Here is a 17,500-nt window from a genome sequence, read left to right on the forward strand (position 1 = left end):
GTATGAAAGTTATAAGAAACATATTTATTTAATAACAACCAAAAATCATGTTTAAACCCATTCAATAAGAGGAGAAGGGGAGGTATATAAGGGGAAGGAGTACCAACATTCCCTTCACTTCAAGCAAGTTTAGGACACATGCCTTTACAACAGCCTATTCCTCAATTGAGTGGGGAGCATACCACCAGTTGCATGTAATGGTGCACAGTTTAATAACTATTCATATCTATTGTGACCGTGGAGGTAGCAGCAGTATGGGATTCAGCTTCATGAAGCTTCATCTGAGGTGGATAACGGGGATGGGTGAGCTGTGGCACCTTAGCAGTACCAGCCGAACTCGATTGAGTCCCTTGTCAGACTGGGAGGAGCGTAGAGAATAAGGGGCGCCTTTTCTTTCATTTGTTTGATGTCGGCTAACCCCCAAAATTGGGGTAAGTGCCATGGTATATGGATATGGATGGATCTATATACTGTACTGTACTTCCTGCCATGTTTACCCTGCACTGTACATCCCCCTTCAATAGTTCCAAACCACTACAAATTATAGTGCTTACTCTTGATTACCTTTACTGAATTTCAAACATATTTTATCATTCCCAACACAATACTCTTACAGTACATGATCTTACTTGCTTACCATCTACGTACTTTAGATTCACATTTTGAAACTTTCTATTGATCTATCCTCAAACTATAGTTAATTTTAATTCTGATGCATATAATACTACAACCCATGTCCAGTTCTTTGCCACATTTCCTTAAACTCAGATTTAGTGAGTTTATTAAACTTCTAGAATAGATTAGCTATATTAATTCTGAATACTGCATAATTCATTATCAAATTATACTACAAAAAATAAAAACTTCTATATAGTTGTATACTGTACGGAGTAGCCTATAACCAACAACGTTTTTAACAAACTTTTGCAATACTATATTACATTCTATATACTTTCAGTAAATACTAGCAACATGAATACTCAACTTCTACTTTTCCACTTCAATCAAGAACTCACAATGTGCATTTCCCATAGTTCTATCTATCTATCTATCTATATGTATATGTATGTATATATATATATATATATATATATATATATATATATATATATATATATGTATATATATATATATATATATATATATATATATATATATGAAACCTGCCTTCCTTACCCATAAATTCACCAATCACATATTCACTTATTCACAGATGACCCAACTGGTATCAGTTAAAAACAAAATACACAAAAGTCCACATGTGCACTTCCAAAAAGATAGCACAAAAAGAAAGAAAGAAAAAAAAAAGCTTCCAGACAGAGATTACTATCCATTCTCCCAGAGCCAAATAAAAATATACTACCACACCTCTTCCCTACCCTGAGACTCCTGGTATTAAAGACTAGGAAAATGTATGAATGCATATATATGTATATGTAATTGCATGTGTGTGTATAGTAATGTAATGTAAACAAATATTTTAACCTTTCTATTGCTGCAATTTCAAACCACAGCTGGAGGGATGCAATAAAACCTACACAAGTGTTACCATAATGTATAAAACTACATTATATTCTGAATGCCTATCTATTAAGTAAGATAGCCCTACAACATAACAACAGAAGCATGTGCAAATCTATCAGCGGTCATTTATATCTCAACAGTTACCACCATACAACTCTGGTGCCTTTCTTGATATCTCACAGCCCTATTCAACCATTATCATAAAATAAATCAACTTTCTTATTACAGTACATTAACAGCTAAAGTTCTTGTTCGGAAATTCAAGCTTTGTTGAATTAAAGGCATACAGTATGGATACATTTGCTTACATCATCATGAATTTTTTTGCTGTTGAATATACCGCAAAACTGTATACAGAATAAAGGTATTTCATTTTATAATTTCTGTAACTCATAACCTAAGAACTTAAATCAATAAAACCATGATGAGCTACTGATTTTTCAAAGAAATCCTGTACAGGGAAAAAATATATTACCTGCTTCAGAGAATGAAAGAATATATATATTTGAATAATTACTGTAAAATAATGTATTTAGTGAGTTTCACTATTGGGCTCTCATTGACAAAAGTCAACTTTGCCATCTTTCAGGATCTTCCACATCAATTACAGTCGAGTTCTACTCACCATTATTGAGCAATATAGTGGATTTAGAGTTAGAATTACATTTAGTGCATAACATTTAAATTAAGGTGATTACACATGAAATCCAACTTCACTACCAAAGGTTCTACCAAAAGACTGAACTGACATACTCTCACAAAATAGCACGTACCCTCCAAAGGACTAAGCTGTACCTTGCAGCTACAGACAAGACAAACAATTGCACTACTGATCATTGTTTGCTATATGGCACAATATATCTATAATTAATTAATAGTTCCGAGTATTGAATATGCCTAAAAATATAGTGCTTTTAAGAGGTACAGTATAGTGATCCACTTATACTACAAGGAATACTTTGGTTTAGGTTGCAACTGAGAGTATAATTTGAACTTACTTGACAATTCCAAATCGTTAAAAAAATCACATCCTCATAAATTAGCTATGTTGTGATTAAGGGAAATTTCAAAAAGTAATAATCAACTTTAACTTTCAACCCCCAAAAATCTCAAAAGGTTTCACTCATTACCAAGATTTGAATAATTGTGTATATTCACTCCTTCAAGTTCAAGGAAATTGTAAGTATAATGGTGAGAAAAGCATTTATAATAAATAACAGCCTTCCAAAATTCATACCCTAATATTCAAGTATGAAATAACCAAATGCAAGTTAAGCATAGCTACACAAATATCACATGGCTGACCATATCCTCCTGTGAATATGAAATGGAATCCAATATAAAATTATGGATACTGAAAGCCTTAACTAAACAGAACAACCTTCATGAATCACAATCTCATAAAAATACTTACTATTTCTGCTTTCAGTGTTATAGCAATCCAAAATTTATCTTGTGGTGAAACCATAAACGAAAAAAAAAAAATAAGGTTACTTTCTAGTCAAAATAAATACTACTGCAAATTTCGTGAATACTAAACTATAAAACAGTTCAACTTACATAGATTAACTGATGTCTTTGTAAAATATAAAACAGTACCATGTTATTTTGTTTCCACTTCCTTCTTTTCTGTTTGTTGGTTTAAGAAAAGCAATGGAAACATCCCCAACAGGCATCCAAGCACTACACCAGCTCCTCTTCCCTGTAAAAGAAAGAGGAAGAATTAATTTTACTGTAATAAACATTTTTTTTCACACTACACAAAAAATACCATTAGAATATGAGTGACATTCCCTCACTCTCTTTTTAACACTAGATTGTACTATTGCTGACAACTTCTGATAAGTAAAGTACTGGACTCTCATGTTAAAACACAGAAACTCGGACTACTAAAGAACTGTACACTAATGTATATAAAAATGATGAAATGAGATCATAATTTACATACATGTAACATGAGAGAGAGAGAGAGAGAGAGAGAGAGAGAGAGAGAGAGAGAGAGAGAGAGAGAGAGAGAGAGAGAGAGAGAGAGAGAGAGAGAGAGAGAGTGTTACAAGGATTTTGGATATCTCAAAGACTTGGTCCATCCACAGAAACTCCATTTGCTCTTTGGTAGAGTGATTTAGTCTAAGCATTTAGAGTTTTTATGATCTTGTCTAACTTATTCTCGAATTCATTTACTGTGTTACTGTTTACTACATCTGCTGGAAGTCTATTCCAAGTATTTGCTAATTTGTATGTAAAGAAATTACCACATAGAGTGGTGTTGTATCTTTTCAATTCCAGTTTTTATCCGTTACCTCTCGAATGACTTATGCTAAGCGTGAATAGATTGTTGTAATCTACATTTGTTATTCCTTTAAAAATCTTGAATGGCTCTATTAACTGTCCCCTTAGTGTTGGAACTTGTGTGTGTGAACAATATATAATAAATAATGAATACTATGCACATAGAGAGGAGATTCAATAACTGGACATCCATTTTATTTCATTTCATACCACTATAGATGAACACATCATCCTTTTCATCGCTGTCCATGGTGTTGATGACGGGTTCCACACCATGGATATTGTCCGAAAACCAGTACTGTTCTTTAAACAATCTGGATCTTCTCACAGCACCTGCCCGCCCCTCCTTAGTTGCAACCAGATTTGCCTCCTGGAGCCATGCTTGCAGATTTGCCCAATTTAACCTCAGCAATGTTGAATGCACATATTGCTTCAAATAGCCCCATACTTGTTCGATGATCTTTAACTCAGGATGGGTAGGTGGCAGCCGGATGACATTATGACCCCATAATTTTGGCAACCATGTAGAGAGGTTTTGGCCTGTTCTCCTTGCAAATCAGCAGCAGCTCAGGACACTAATAGTGCCTGTGCCCATGGCTTTGAGGATAACATACAGGGAGGGATGGGAGGGGGGGTAGGAAAAAAAATTGGTAGTTCGCCAGTTTGCATCGCAGAAATAAAATGAATTCCACTACTGTAAATAAAAAACAATGAAATTCATCATGATACGATATTGAATCTTTAGAAAGAAAAATAGAAAAGAGATGAGAAGTAGAAATACAAGAAAACGAGTCATAAAGGGAGGAAATAAAAAATACAAGAAAAATAACAATAAAATACATAATGAAAATTGGGAAAGAAAACAGACAGAAAATGAGAGTGAGAGAGAGTTGAAGGAGGAAATGGGAAGGAAGGGGAAAAGGGAAGGATTGTGAAGAAGACAAAGTAGTTTGTGACGACAACATCACCTCATCTATTCCAATCCCTTCACTGGTGCGATTGGTGTCAGCTATGACGCGATGAAAGTCAAGAGTAAACGCCATAATTAAATATATTTGTCGATGCACTAAATCATCAACAATTAGAGAGGGGTATGAAATAACAAATGCTAATATATCATGCTAGTGTGATTGACTATTTTGAAGATATTAGCAATAAACCTTGGGTTCAGGCAGCTGAAATACATAGTAGTGATGCTTTAGACCTTTTTTACTTCATGTTTTCCATTTGTGGTAAGATAAACATTCATAAATTCATTAAAAAAACTACGAAGTGTATTTACATTATTTTACTATAAGCAAAACCTTACAACACAGCATTTTATTTCGTCAGCTCAGTCCGAGAAGTTTAAGCCGACATTATGCAATCTAAAAAACCATGACGTTTAAGAAGTCAATTGTTCTTCATTAAAGCCTTTTTTACTTTTGTTTTCAATTTTGGGAGCATTTCAACCATCAACTATCAGTGGGTCCTTTTTTTTACTGTACAGTATCATTGAGTGTTGTTATATAAAAACAAATGTTTGGTGAAAATTATACAAAGCGTGGTGTGGCGGGGACTAGTTTTATGAGTTATGGCGATGATTTTCAGTTTATGAGTTGTCTCACCTTGTACTGAAGTTATGTAAATAATGTACAATTAAATCTGAAAAGTAAGAAATAAATGCCATGATAGATAGCACATAAAAAATGTACAGTAGTGTAGTACAGTGGGTGGTACCCTGTTTTTTAGTCAACCACAGGTAGGTAATGGTCAGTAAATTGGTAGGTTATGAATTGGCCCAACCTAGGGCAGGAAGTATTTGTGGATTCTTGCTTTTCGCGCCTGTCTCTGTTACTTAACCTCAACGAAACCGAGGGCTGTTAACATATCGGCCAAATGTATAAAGATGATGGCTTTGGCGCAAGTTAATGTGCAAGTAACATTGTCTCCAGTATAGTATCGGTTCTCCGTGTCATTAGCTGCCACATGATTTCAGCATTGGAGGTGCTGTGATGGATTCAATAAGGAATGAACTCATTGGTCTCTCTTATACACACCGAGTCCTTGCTTTGCATGTTGAAACATTAGCTCTGGAACAGGGGAGACAATACTTCTTTGTTAATTTATGTTGTATTAGATTCCATGTTCTAGCTGTTTACAGTCAAGTTCTTGGTGATCACACAGCACATTAATAAAAAAAAAAAAAACAATATAAAATGTTACTCACAATATTGGAGGACCATCTTGCTGACGTCATCTCTAGCTGCTCATGACAAAGATTCGGAGGCTTGATTCCAATTTTTACAGCAATATTTTCTACATACCAAGCAGACCCTATACCAGCCAAATCACTAACGGTGTTACCAAGTGCAGCAGCTGCCATGGTGCTGATACCGAGACCTACACCAATTGTCGTATCAATATAGTCACCCTGAAAAAAAAAGAGAAAGGAACTTATAACCAATTGAAAAGCAATACAACTAATAAAGATAACAAAATACTGTACAATAATTTGTATTTTTCTTACCTATACAAAACTTGAGATCCCTTACAATAAGGAATATTTTCAGCAGGATTTGAATGGCAGTTGAATTCATTAAAAAGGTAGTTTAACCCAGACGGTGAGTCGGGATGAGTAGCCCAATCCACTTTCCTGTCTAAGACTGTTTACTTTTGATTGATTCATTGATTTGAAGTTTTCTGGCTACCTGACATCTAAGGTTATTGCCGCCGATATCGTTCATTGTACAGTAAATAAAAAATGAAAGAATATTAAACTAAAAACATAAAAGCAAAGATGTCATTTTAGAGGTTAAATATCTACCAGAAAACCTGCTTTTGAAATGAAGCTAAAAATACCACTAGCATGGTAGGATACATCATGTGCAAGAATGTTGGCAAGGATTAACCTGCCATCCTCACCTCGAGCCTCGAACAGATATCTATTCCTTTTGCTACCATTAGTGGGGCATTCAGTCAGCAAATGCCTCACTGTCAGTGGTACCAAACAGTCGTCACAATATAGCTGGTATTGGCACAAGATTGAAAGAGGTAGATGAGGGGAGAGGTTTTATTTGAAAGACTCAGTTGTGAATAGGTGAGAAAATACAGATGACAGGACCATCATAATTAATCCAGAACTTCCTTCAATCTGAGAATAATTTAATGAGCCAATCAAAATGTTATTTTCATTAGTAAAATAAATTTTTGAATATACTTAGCCGATAATCATGTAGCTGTCAACTCCGTTGCCCGACAGAATTCTACGGAAGGGATACGCCAGCGATCGCTATACAAGAGGGGGGTGTACTCACAAGCGCCACCTGTGGCCAGGTACTGCAGTACTTCTTGTTGACACCACCTCAATTTTTCCTCGGTCCACTGGTTCTATGGGGAGGAAGGGTGGGTCAATTAAATCATGATTATCGGGTAAGTATATTCAAAAATTTATTTTACTAATGAAAATAACATTTTTCAATATTAAACTTACCCGATAATCATGTAGCTGATTCACACCCAGGGAGGTGGGTGAAAACCAGTGTACATGTATATCAAGAAGCTAAGTATCCCGTATTTCATATTATCAGTTATTCAAAATAACAATGAAATTACAAGTACCTGGTAAGGAAGTCGACTTGAGCCATTACTCTGCCTTAAATAAGTTCGTCTTCCTTACTGAGCGCAGCGTTCCTCTTAGGAGGCTGAACAACTCTAAGGTGCTGAAGTATCAAGGGCTGCAACCCATACTAAAGGACCTCATCACAACCTTTAACCTCGGCGCTTCTCAAGAAAGAATTGACCACCCGCCAAATCAACAAGGATGTGGAAGGCTTCTTAGCCGACCGTACAACCCATAAAAAGTATTCAAGAGAAAGGTTAAAAGGTTATGGGATTATGGGAATGTAGTGGCTGAGCCCTCGCCTACTACTGCATTCGTTGCTACGAATGGTCCCAGGGTGTAGCAGTACTCGTAAAGAGACTGGACATCTTTGAGATAGAATGATGCGAACACTGACTTGCTTCTCCAATAGGTTGCATCCATAACACTCTGCAGAGAATGGTTCTGTTTGAAGGCCACTGAAGTAGCCACAGCTCCCACTTCATGTGTCCTTACCTTCAGCAAAGCAAGGTCTTCTTCCTTCAGATGAGAATGTGCTTCCCTAATCAGAAGCCTGAATAGTAAGAAACTGAGTTCTTAGAATTTGGGAAAGAAGGTTTCTTGATAGCACACCATAAGGCTTCTGATTGTCCTCGTAAAGGTTAAGACCTTTTTAGATAGTACCTAAGAGCTCTAACTGGGCAAAGTACTCTCTCCAGTTCATTCCCCACCAAGTTGGACAGGCTTGGGATCTCGAACGACTTAGGCCAAGGACGTGAAGGAAGCTCGTTAGCAAAAACCGAGCTGCAAGGAACATGTAGCCGTTTCAGATGTGAAAACAATGATCCTGCTGAAGGCGTGGATCTCACTTACTCTTTTAGCTGTTGTCAAGCACACGAGGAAAAGAGTTTTTAATGTGAGGTCCTAAAAAGAGGCTGATTGGAGAGGTTCAAATCTTGATGACATAAGGAACCTTAGGACCACGTCTAGATTCCAGCCTGGAGTGGACAACCGACGTTCCTTTGAGGTCTCAAAAGACCTAGGGAGGTCCTGTAGATCTTTGTTGGTGGAAAGATCCAAGCCTCTGTGGCAGAAAACCGCTGCCAACATACTTCTGTAACCCTTGATCGTAGGAGCTGAAAGGGATCTTACTTTCCTTAGATGTAACAGGAAGTCAGCAATCTGGGTTACAGTGGTACTGGTTGAGGAAACTGCATTGGTCTTGTACCAGCTACGGAAGACTTCCCCTTGAGACTGATAGATTCTGAGAGTGGATGTTCTCCTTGCTCTGGCAAACGCTCTGGCTGCCTCCTTCGAAAAGCCCCTAGCTCTTGAGAGTCTTTCGAAAGTCTGAAGGCAGTCAGACGAAGAGCGTGGAGGTTTGGGTGTACCTTCTTTACGTGAGGTTGACGTAGAAGGTTCACTCCTAGAGGAAGAGTCCTGGGAATGTCGACCAGCCATTGCAGTACCTCTATGAACCATTCTCTCGCGGGCCAGAGCGGAGCCAATCCACGTCAGCCGTGTCCCTTTGCGAGAGGAGAACTTCTGAAGTACCCTGTTGACAATCTTGAACGGCGGGAATGCATACAGGTCGAGATGGGACCAATCCAGCAGAAAAGCATCCACGTGAACTGCTGCTGGGTCTGGAATCGGAGAACAATACAACAGGAGTCTCTAGGTTATCGAGGTAGCGAACAGATCTATGGTTGGCTGACCCCACAGGGCCCAAAGTCTGCTGCAAACACTCTTGTGAAGGGTCCACTCTGTGGGGATGACCTGACCCTTCCGGCTGAGGCGATCTGCCATGACATTCATACCGCCCTGAATGAACCTCGTTACCAGCGTGAGCTTTCGATCTTTTGACCAGATGAGGAGGTCCCTTGCGATCTAGAACAACTTCCATGAAAGAGTCCCTCCCTGCTTGAAGATGTAAGCCAGGGCTGTGGTGTTGTCAGAGTCCACCTCCACCACCTTGTTAAGCTGGAGGGACTTGAAGTTTATCAAGGCCAGAAGAACCGCCAACAACTCCTTGCAATTGATGTGAAGTGTCCTTTGCTCCTGATTCCATGTTCCCGAGCATTCCTGTCCGTCCAAAGTCGCACCCCAGCCCGTGTCTGATGCGTCCGAGAGGAGACGGCGGTCGGGTTTCTGAACAGCCAAATGTAGACTTCCTTGAGAAGAAAGCTGTTCTTACACCACGCGAGAGAAGACCTCCTCTCTTCGGAAACAGGAACTGAGACCGTCTCTAGCGTCATGTCCTTTATCCAGTGAGCAGCTAGATGATACTGAAGGGGGGGAGGTGGAGTCTCCCTAACACGATGAACAGGGCCAGCGATGAAAGTGTCCCTGTTAGACTCATCCACTACCTGACTGAGCATCGGTTCCTTCTCAGCATGCTCTGGATGCATTCTAGGGCTTGGAAGATCCTTGGGGCCGACGGAAAAGCCCGAAAAGCTCGACTCTGAAGATCCATACCCAGGTAGACAATGGTCTGGGATGGGACGAGCTGAGACTCCTCAAAATTGACCAGGAGGCCCAGTTCCTTGGTCAGATCCATGGTCCATCTGAGAATCTCCAGACAGCGACGACTTGTGGGAGCTCTTAAAAGCCAGTCGTCTGACGGAGTCGGACACAAGATCATGGTACTGCTGCACAGTCTGTGAACTGTCAACCATGGGGAAGCGAGGAAGTACAGTGACAACCCGAAGCTGTCTAGACTGTCTGGGTCGTATAGACAACTCCTATCGGGTTGCTGAGGTTGCCGCACTGCGTCACAACAAGTCACTTCTGCTGGTTGTTGAACGTCTTCCCAGTGACACACTGACTCCGTAAACAAAAAATCCTCTAACAAGGACTAAGCTTGGACTGCATGTCTTGCAACACAGCTCAAGGTCTATGGGAGCAGGTGTGGTAACAGACGGGGTTAGCGACTGAAGTGGAACCATTACCTTCCCTGGAAGCATGTTATGCTTAAATAAAAGTCCATAGGAGGCTACGCAGCTAAAGGCTCCTCTCCAAATGACAGAGTCCTCAAGGGAATATCAGAAGGAGGGAGAAAAGCACTTTCTCATCTACAGGGACCATATCCGAGAAAAGCTAAGTTCTCTCAGTGAGGGTTTCACTGGTGCAAAAGCAGCAGACTAGAAGGCAACGTTATGAAACTGCTTGACAGTCTAGTGAGTTGGCAACAACCAAAGATGTGTGACTGAGAAGCATGCGGTAAGGTATGCAGAGCATGCAGTATGTAGAGCATGCTGTATGCAGAGCATGCTGTATGTAGAGCATGCTGTAAGAGAAGCAGAGCATGTTGCATGGCGTGTAACATTTCTCAGAAATTCCATGACCAGTGCTAGATTGAGTAATATCGCATAACTGTCCATTGAAAGTGCACGTGCCGAGGGAATTGATTTAGACTGTTTTGTTGATGAATTTGATAGCCGGCATGATAATCGTAGAATTAAGCTGCACTAAATATACGATCTATAATCTACTTCACCTCAGGACAGGGAAACTCGCCCTGTTGGCAACACTGCATTACTTCATGCATGCTTGCATGGGGTTTTAATATCAACATAATATTTACATTACATTCATAACTCATGATTCATTTTTGTTTTGAAGATATTTTGCCATATTTGTGATTTGTTAAAAATATATTGCAAGGAATACATATATATTTTTTTATTTAAGTAATACGAATAACCTCCATTATCATAATGTTTGTGTAGGCATACATGTATATGATTACAAATGCAAGTTATGAAAGTAATGAGGTGTTATTATTGTCATTTGCTATTTCAAAGTTGAATGGGAAGAGGCTCAAGTTGAGGAGAAAGTGGCACATGCATGCGTTGAGGTGGCTGACTCATAGCATGAGGTTCCTGCCTCAAGAGTTGCGCTTGCCTCAAGGGTTGAGGTGGCTGCGCAGAGAGAGGCTCTTGACTCACGAGTTGAGGTTCTTGAGGTGTGAGCTGCGAGAGTTGAGGTAGCGGCTGCGCAGAACGCAGTTCCTGTCTCACGAGTTGAGGTTCCTGAGGAGCTAGCCTCAAGAGTTGAGGCTCTCGCCTTGAGGAAAGTTGAGGTAGCAGCTGCGAGAGCTGAGGTGGCTGCCTCAAGGATGGTAGAGGTTGTCGTACCTCAAAAGGTTGTAGCCTCAAAGATGGTCTAACTGCAAGAAAATCTTGCCTCAAGGCATAAGACTCCTGCTCCCATTGTTGAGGTTGCCTTAAGGAAGGTTAAGGTTGCTGCACAACGCTGGTAACTGGCAACTCCGAACGCGGTAAGGTAGCTTGAGGAACCTCAACTTCGTACGCCTGGCAGACTGGACTGCGGTGAGGCGGAGCGCTCGCAGGAGGAGGTGTAACCTTCTCAGCCTGAAACTCACGCATTAAGACCGCAAGCTGCGACTGCATGGACTGCAGCAAAGTCATCTTGGAATCAACAGACGATAAGGTCTGTTGAGGCAAAGCCTAAACAGAAGATGAGGTCTGTTGAGGCATCGCCTTACCTCTCTTAGGAGGTGTGCAGTCACCTGATGACTGCGGAGAGTCAGAGCTAACCCAATGACTGCATCCGGGTTGTTGAACTCTAGAGGTCTGGACTTTACGTTTAAGAGGTCTTGAGACCTGAGTCCAGCGTTTTCTCCCCGAAATTTCTTCTGCAGACGAGCAAAATAAGGGCTCAATCGTCTGCGGGTGGGAGTGACGGTCTCTGTAAGACACGCCCGCAACCACCGAGGATACTTCTGTGCGCCGATCAAGGCCTGCCGAACCCTTTTGCCCTTCGACATTGCTTCTCCCCTGGGCTTGGGAGCTTGCAAGAGGTCCCGGACTGGGAGGACGACTGGCACGCACAGAAGTACCCTCACGCACAACACTGACACACTTTGCGCTAATCACTTATCACTTTTGATTTTCTGTTTGCACTTATTTCACTGAACTCGAAACTTTAAGTGGTTTGTACCTGAAACACGCAATTCTATCCTTCCTTAAAAGTTAGTAATTGCGAAAACAGAATTACAATGTAACAGAAAAATCTAATGAAAGATAAATAATTCAGTGGCTGGAAAGAGACTAAACACTAGATCAAATAAACTACGTTTAAAATCTCTCACCGCATAAAGCTTGAGAACAAGAAAAACTCTAGAAACGTTTACCTTCTTCCCCTAAAGAGACTAGGGAGAAGAGCAAAAACGATAACAACGTTACTCGCTTGAACGAAACGTTTATCCAGCTCTCTCTCCCTCCGTCTCTATCTCTCTCTCTCTCTCTCTCTTGACTTAGGACCTGAGAGAAGAGCCCAATCATATATATCGTTAAAACATATTATTGTTAAAGGAAAAAAACTGAAATATTTCCCAAATAAAAAGTTCCTTTATTAGAATTAAAACCATTAAGCTAAGAAAGAATGAACAAAACGCTAGAAACGGTTACTCTTACTGCAACGTGACACCGTGAAAATTCTCTCTCTATCGTAACGATAGAGCGCAAGTTGAACGTTCTGAACGTCAACAACTGCAGAGACAAAACAAAACGTTAGTTCAACTTTGAAAACAGTACGAGACTATCAAAGAAATTCTTTCAAAAACCTTAAAATAGCATAATATGTTAACAGGTAAAACCGAAATAACGGGCTCAATGTTAATTAACTTCGGTACCAAGAAAAGACCGCCTACTATTAGGAAAGGTCGAATATAAACAAATATAAAAATTAATTTTAATAAGTTTATAATAAAAGGAAGTTAATCGAAGAGGCCTATAAAAGGCGGAGAGATAAAAAAAAAAAAAAATCTATAACTTTTGTTAAGCAAAATTAAGAAAGAGAGTCTATACTCTCTTAGACACCAACACTTCCGTCTAAGGGAAGGGTCGGCCATTTAAAGGTGAAAGAGAGTTCATACTCTCTTCGTCACCATAATTAATCAAATTAATTCCAAAAGCTAGCTAAGCTAATAATAAAACTTCCTGAATAGCGAAAGCTGAAATCTTAGAGCAATACTTCACCAAAAACCGTGAACAAGACTCCAAAATTATAAGCGTATCCATGAACGTCTTGCCGGAAGCACGACAGAGGAAAAATTGAGGTGGTGTCAACAAGAAGTACTGCAGTACCTGGCCACAGGTGGCGCTTGTGAGTACACCCCCCTCTTGTATAGCGATCGCTGGCGTATCCCTTCCGTAGAATTCTGTCGGGCAACGGAGTTGACAGCTACATAATTATCGGGTAAGTTTAATATTGAAAAATTAACTTATTACAATAAAATTTATATCTAGTATTACTGAGTCTGTGAGACTGGCAGAGTTTTAATATTGTAAATTCATTCCCCTAAATAAACCATAAGAAATCACCTAAATCTTCCCAAAAATACAATATCACTCACTAACTGTCAATAAAGTCTAAATCAACTTGATACATGAATTTCCTTCAAGTTCATTTACAATTCTATCAAAAGAATGTCCCTACATGACTTCCCGGCCTTAGGCTCAGGACAACGGCGGGTATGCTCCATCACACACTAACTCAATACCGCCAGACAAAGGAACGTAGCGGAAAAAGAAAGAGAACACTAACAAACACAAGGAAAGCACAAGGGAATATAAGTTAAAAGCGCGAAGCACAAGGGAGACCACAACGGGTCACGTGGACACACACGCGGTACACCAGTCGTGGACACAAAGGGTCACACTGAGATAAGAGGAGCGTTGAGATGATATCACGACGCGACCAGAGAACTTACTGTAGGTCGAGACCCAAGCTCACATGTGGCCTGCCTCGGGATTGCCCTTAGGGCACGTATCCTTCCGCCTAGGCCTAGCATTACAGAAAACAGGAGTAGGGTAAACTACACAAAACTCTGGTCGGTTGAGAGGAGGTTCCAGGTAACTCCTAAGAAAGTAGTTCGAGGTAAGTCCCTGTGTTGGAACAAAGAATGTTTATGCGTATGTTTGGTCTTGATGACTTTACAGTATTGCATAATATCAAGATAAATATGGCAATAGGCTTTGATAAAATAATATCAACTTGAAATTATTTACATAAAGTAAGCTTAAAAATGTAATACCAAAGGCTAACTCAATTAGAGATGTAAAAAACTACAGTATACAGTGTTTTACGTATAGCAGAATTAGATTTATGCCGCTTTCTTACTCGTCATTCAAGTTGTCTCTCATGTGTAAAATCTAGGAAAGCTGAAACAAAGTTAGCCAATAATCCAGAATTCAACATTTAGAAATAATAGCAAATTAACCCTGAAAATCTCAGAGGAATTTAAATTTTTGTAAACCCCGGAAAAAGGTAATAATCTTCCGTTCAATTGACATTTTTTACTTTCATGATTTTAAGTCTTTGTTATGCTGCATCATCTAGACAAAAACAGTCAAAACTACTTTTGTTAACTCTTTGAGTAGTTAACAATGGTTTGCTATTTTTGTTTTAAACACTTCAACACCGTAAATGTATGGCTTTGTGTACTGTAATTTTATTGAGCCGAAATAAAAAGCGACACAACAAACTATATACAGTACACGTACATGCCTGTAAAGCACTCTGTTAACGATAAAATATGTAAGCAAATGCAGATGATACACAGTTATTATTTTTCATCAGGCTGCATTTTATTCCATCACTTACTTAACATTTTTTGATTGTCTAGATCAAGTATATAACAGTTCAATACTGGTAAATGATACAAGATATATATACATAATTATCAAGTTCCATGTATAATAACATGTATTATTAGGTAGCTTGAGGTGTGTAACAGAACGGGAGGTAATGCAGCAAGGCGCTGAAATCAAAGGTGCTGGACTATCAAAAATGGCCCTGTTCTTTTAAAATCTATTTGTTCCTACACATATACAAAACTTTTGTTCTTTAAAATAAAGAGACTCCCTTCCTGATGGGAGGAAGTCCCCCTAAAACTGAACTGATTGATCCTTTTTGTTTTTCCCTGGAATATGCCTGTCTCCCTAGTCCTGTATGGGAGTGAAGTAGATGATTCCAGCAACCTCCTTCAGTCCATCATAGGGATGGGTAGGCTGATAGATAAGGTCTGGCCTGGGCTATACTTGATGATGGACCTGGTACTAGGCTAATGAAGAAATCTTTCTCCCCAAAAGGGGAGATGCAGCCTGCTATGAAATATCTGGCATAGGATGGCCAATGGGTTTGGTATTCATTTCACCATCCTCCCACACATTAAGAGAACATGGAGGGAGATCTACTTTTTACAGATCTAGTCTAGTAAGAATGGTGCTATAAGTGTAGTTTACCGGCAACATTGCGAGATCCAGCATGAAATAGTACAACCGTTTCATCCCCAAGTGAAGGGAAGGACAGAAGAAGCAAAAGTGCTAGTCATTCTAACTTTCATCCAGACTTACATTGACACTTTACCATAAACAAGATGCTCGTGATCCCATGCGGGAGCTAGACCGGCTACACAAGTACTTGAGAATTCCCACAGGGCCAAGAACGAGTGTCAAAGGACTTCCAAGTATACTCCCTTAAATGGAAGATTGTTTAGCACTCCCAAATTCTGCCCTTGTCACCAGGCTGATTGCTAGTCAGTGTTAAAGAAGAGTTGTTGAAACTCATGCCTTGAATAACACAAATGCATCTCCTCTTCATTAGCACCCGATGCTTTACATAGAGAGGAGATGGAAAAGGTCTCGAACCTGGGACTGTATACAGACGGGTTCTGGGTTTTGACAACAAATTCAGGCACAAAACTGTGTGCTATTATATGAGAAAGTTTGTGTAACTTGTCAATTTTCTTAGCTGATGCTAGGCTGGTAAAATAACAGTCTTGAGAGTCAGACCTATATCCAAAGACCTTCTCAAAGGCTCATACAGGGTGGGTCACTTCCACTCCAGGGGCTTGAGGTCCCAAGTTGTGCAAGACTGGTCATCAATTAATCTCACAACCATAGAAAATGTCCATAAGAAGAGGTATATGTGTGATTAAGGTTGAGTGGTAGCCTTTCAAAATTGCGACTAAGAGGTGCTTCCCTCGGCAAAGATAGACAAGGAAGTCTGCAATCTGTGCTAGAGAGCCAGAGAAATACCCCTTCTCTAATACCAGTTGCAAAAAATGGCCCACTTTCCCTAATACACCAGCAGAGGACCAGAATTCTCCTGTGTAGTCCCTCACGAAAAGCCTTTCACTTGGAGGAGATACTGGAAAGTCACCAACCGTGACTGGTGGTACTGTACTTTTGAAGGTGTGGATGACAATGAGCGTGTTCCTTAGGGGTAGTTCTCTCAATGTCAATTAAAAGTGTTAAAAGATCAGGATACCACAAGGCTTCTGGCTATCTGGAAACCACAGGATCAACCTGAGGCCTGGCGTCATCACCAGGAGAATTAGACTTATTATGGTAAAGGTGTAGGCATCCAGATGGTCCCAGGCGTATTGGAAAACATCCTCGAACAATTGCCATACATCTGGAATTGGGGAAAAGAACACCTTGAATTTCCTGTTTAAGCACAGTATGTAGCAAAAAAGTTGATTCCCGATTAGCCCCACAAAGCAAGAAGCCATTTCGTATTTCAAGGATGTAAGTACCACTCCAATCTTTTACCTCATCATATATTCTTGAAATGCTTAGTGCTAGAAAGGTTGCTTGCATTTCCAACATGTTGTGTACACACTTTTCTATTGCTCACCACACAGCTGAGGACCAAAGTATGCATTCCCCCCCTTCAACGCATCTGAGAATGTTGAATATCCAGAGGTGGGAAGTTGAGTGAAGTGAAACGCTCTTGCTGAGGTTTTTATTAATCCAGCCACCAAGTAAGATCACTCCACATCTCCTGTCCCACTCGAACAGGATGGTTCATGGAATCCCTGAAGATTGACCAGTGATCCTTCAAACACCAATGAAGGGATATCTGGTGTAAGCATATAAGAACAAGCTTCTACAAGTAAAGGTGGCCGAGAAGACTGCCAACATTGAGCTGAAAGAGTCGTCTTAGACAGAAATGGTTGCACTACCATTTGAGCTTGTTGATGCAATCATCTGATGGAAAGACTTTCATTCCTGCCCTGTCTACCAACATGCATAGATACTTCAACCACTCCTTGGGTTTGAGATTCATGCTTGGGTA

General features: G+C 40.0%; 1 protein-coding gene across 4 annotated transcripts in view; it reads right to left on the reverse strand.

The window, feature by feature from the left end:
* The window catches only part of LOC137642808 (transmembrane protein 65), a 52,271-nt gene that overhangs the window by 9,856 nt on the left and 24,915 nt on the right, over nucleotides 1–17,500 (reverse strand). For 2 of the 4 annotated variants that reach the window (XM_068375685.1, XM_068375684.1), the window contains exons 5-6: nucleotides 6,023–6,226; nucleotides 3,085–3,226 (exon numbers count right to left, since the gene is read on the reverse strand). In XM_068375685.1, the coding sequence (XP_068231786.1) occupies nucleotides 3,128–3,226; nucleotides 6,023–6,226 (303 nt within the window). In that variant the 3' untranslated portion in view covers nucleotides 3,085–3,127. Of the gene's footprint in view, nucleotides 1–2,464; nucleotides 3,227–6,022; nucleotides 6,227–17,500 lie in introns of those variants that run through there. The other 2 variants (XM_068375686.1, XM_068375682.1) reach the window with 2 other exon arrangements.

Source organism: Palaemon carinicauda, chromosome 6 (genome assembly GCF_036898095.1).
Source record: "Palaemon carinicauda isolate YSFRI2023 chromosome 6, ASM3689809v2, whole genome shotgun sequence".
NCBI lineage: Eukaryota > Metazoa > Arthropoda > Malacostraca > Decapoda > Palaemonidae > Palaemon > Palaemon carinicauda.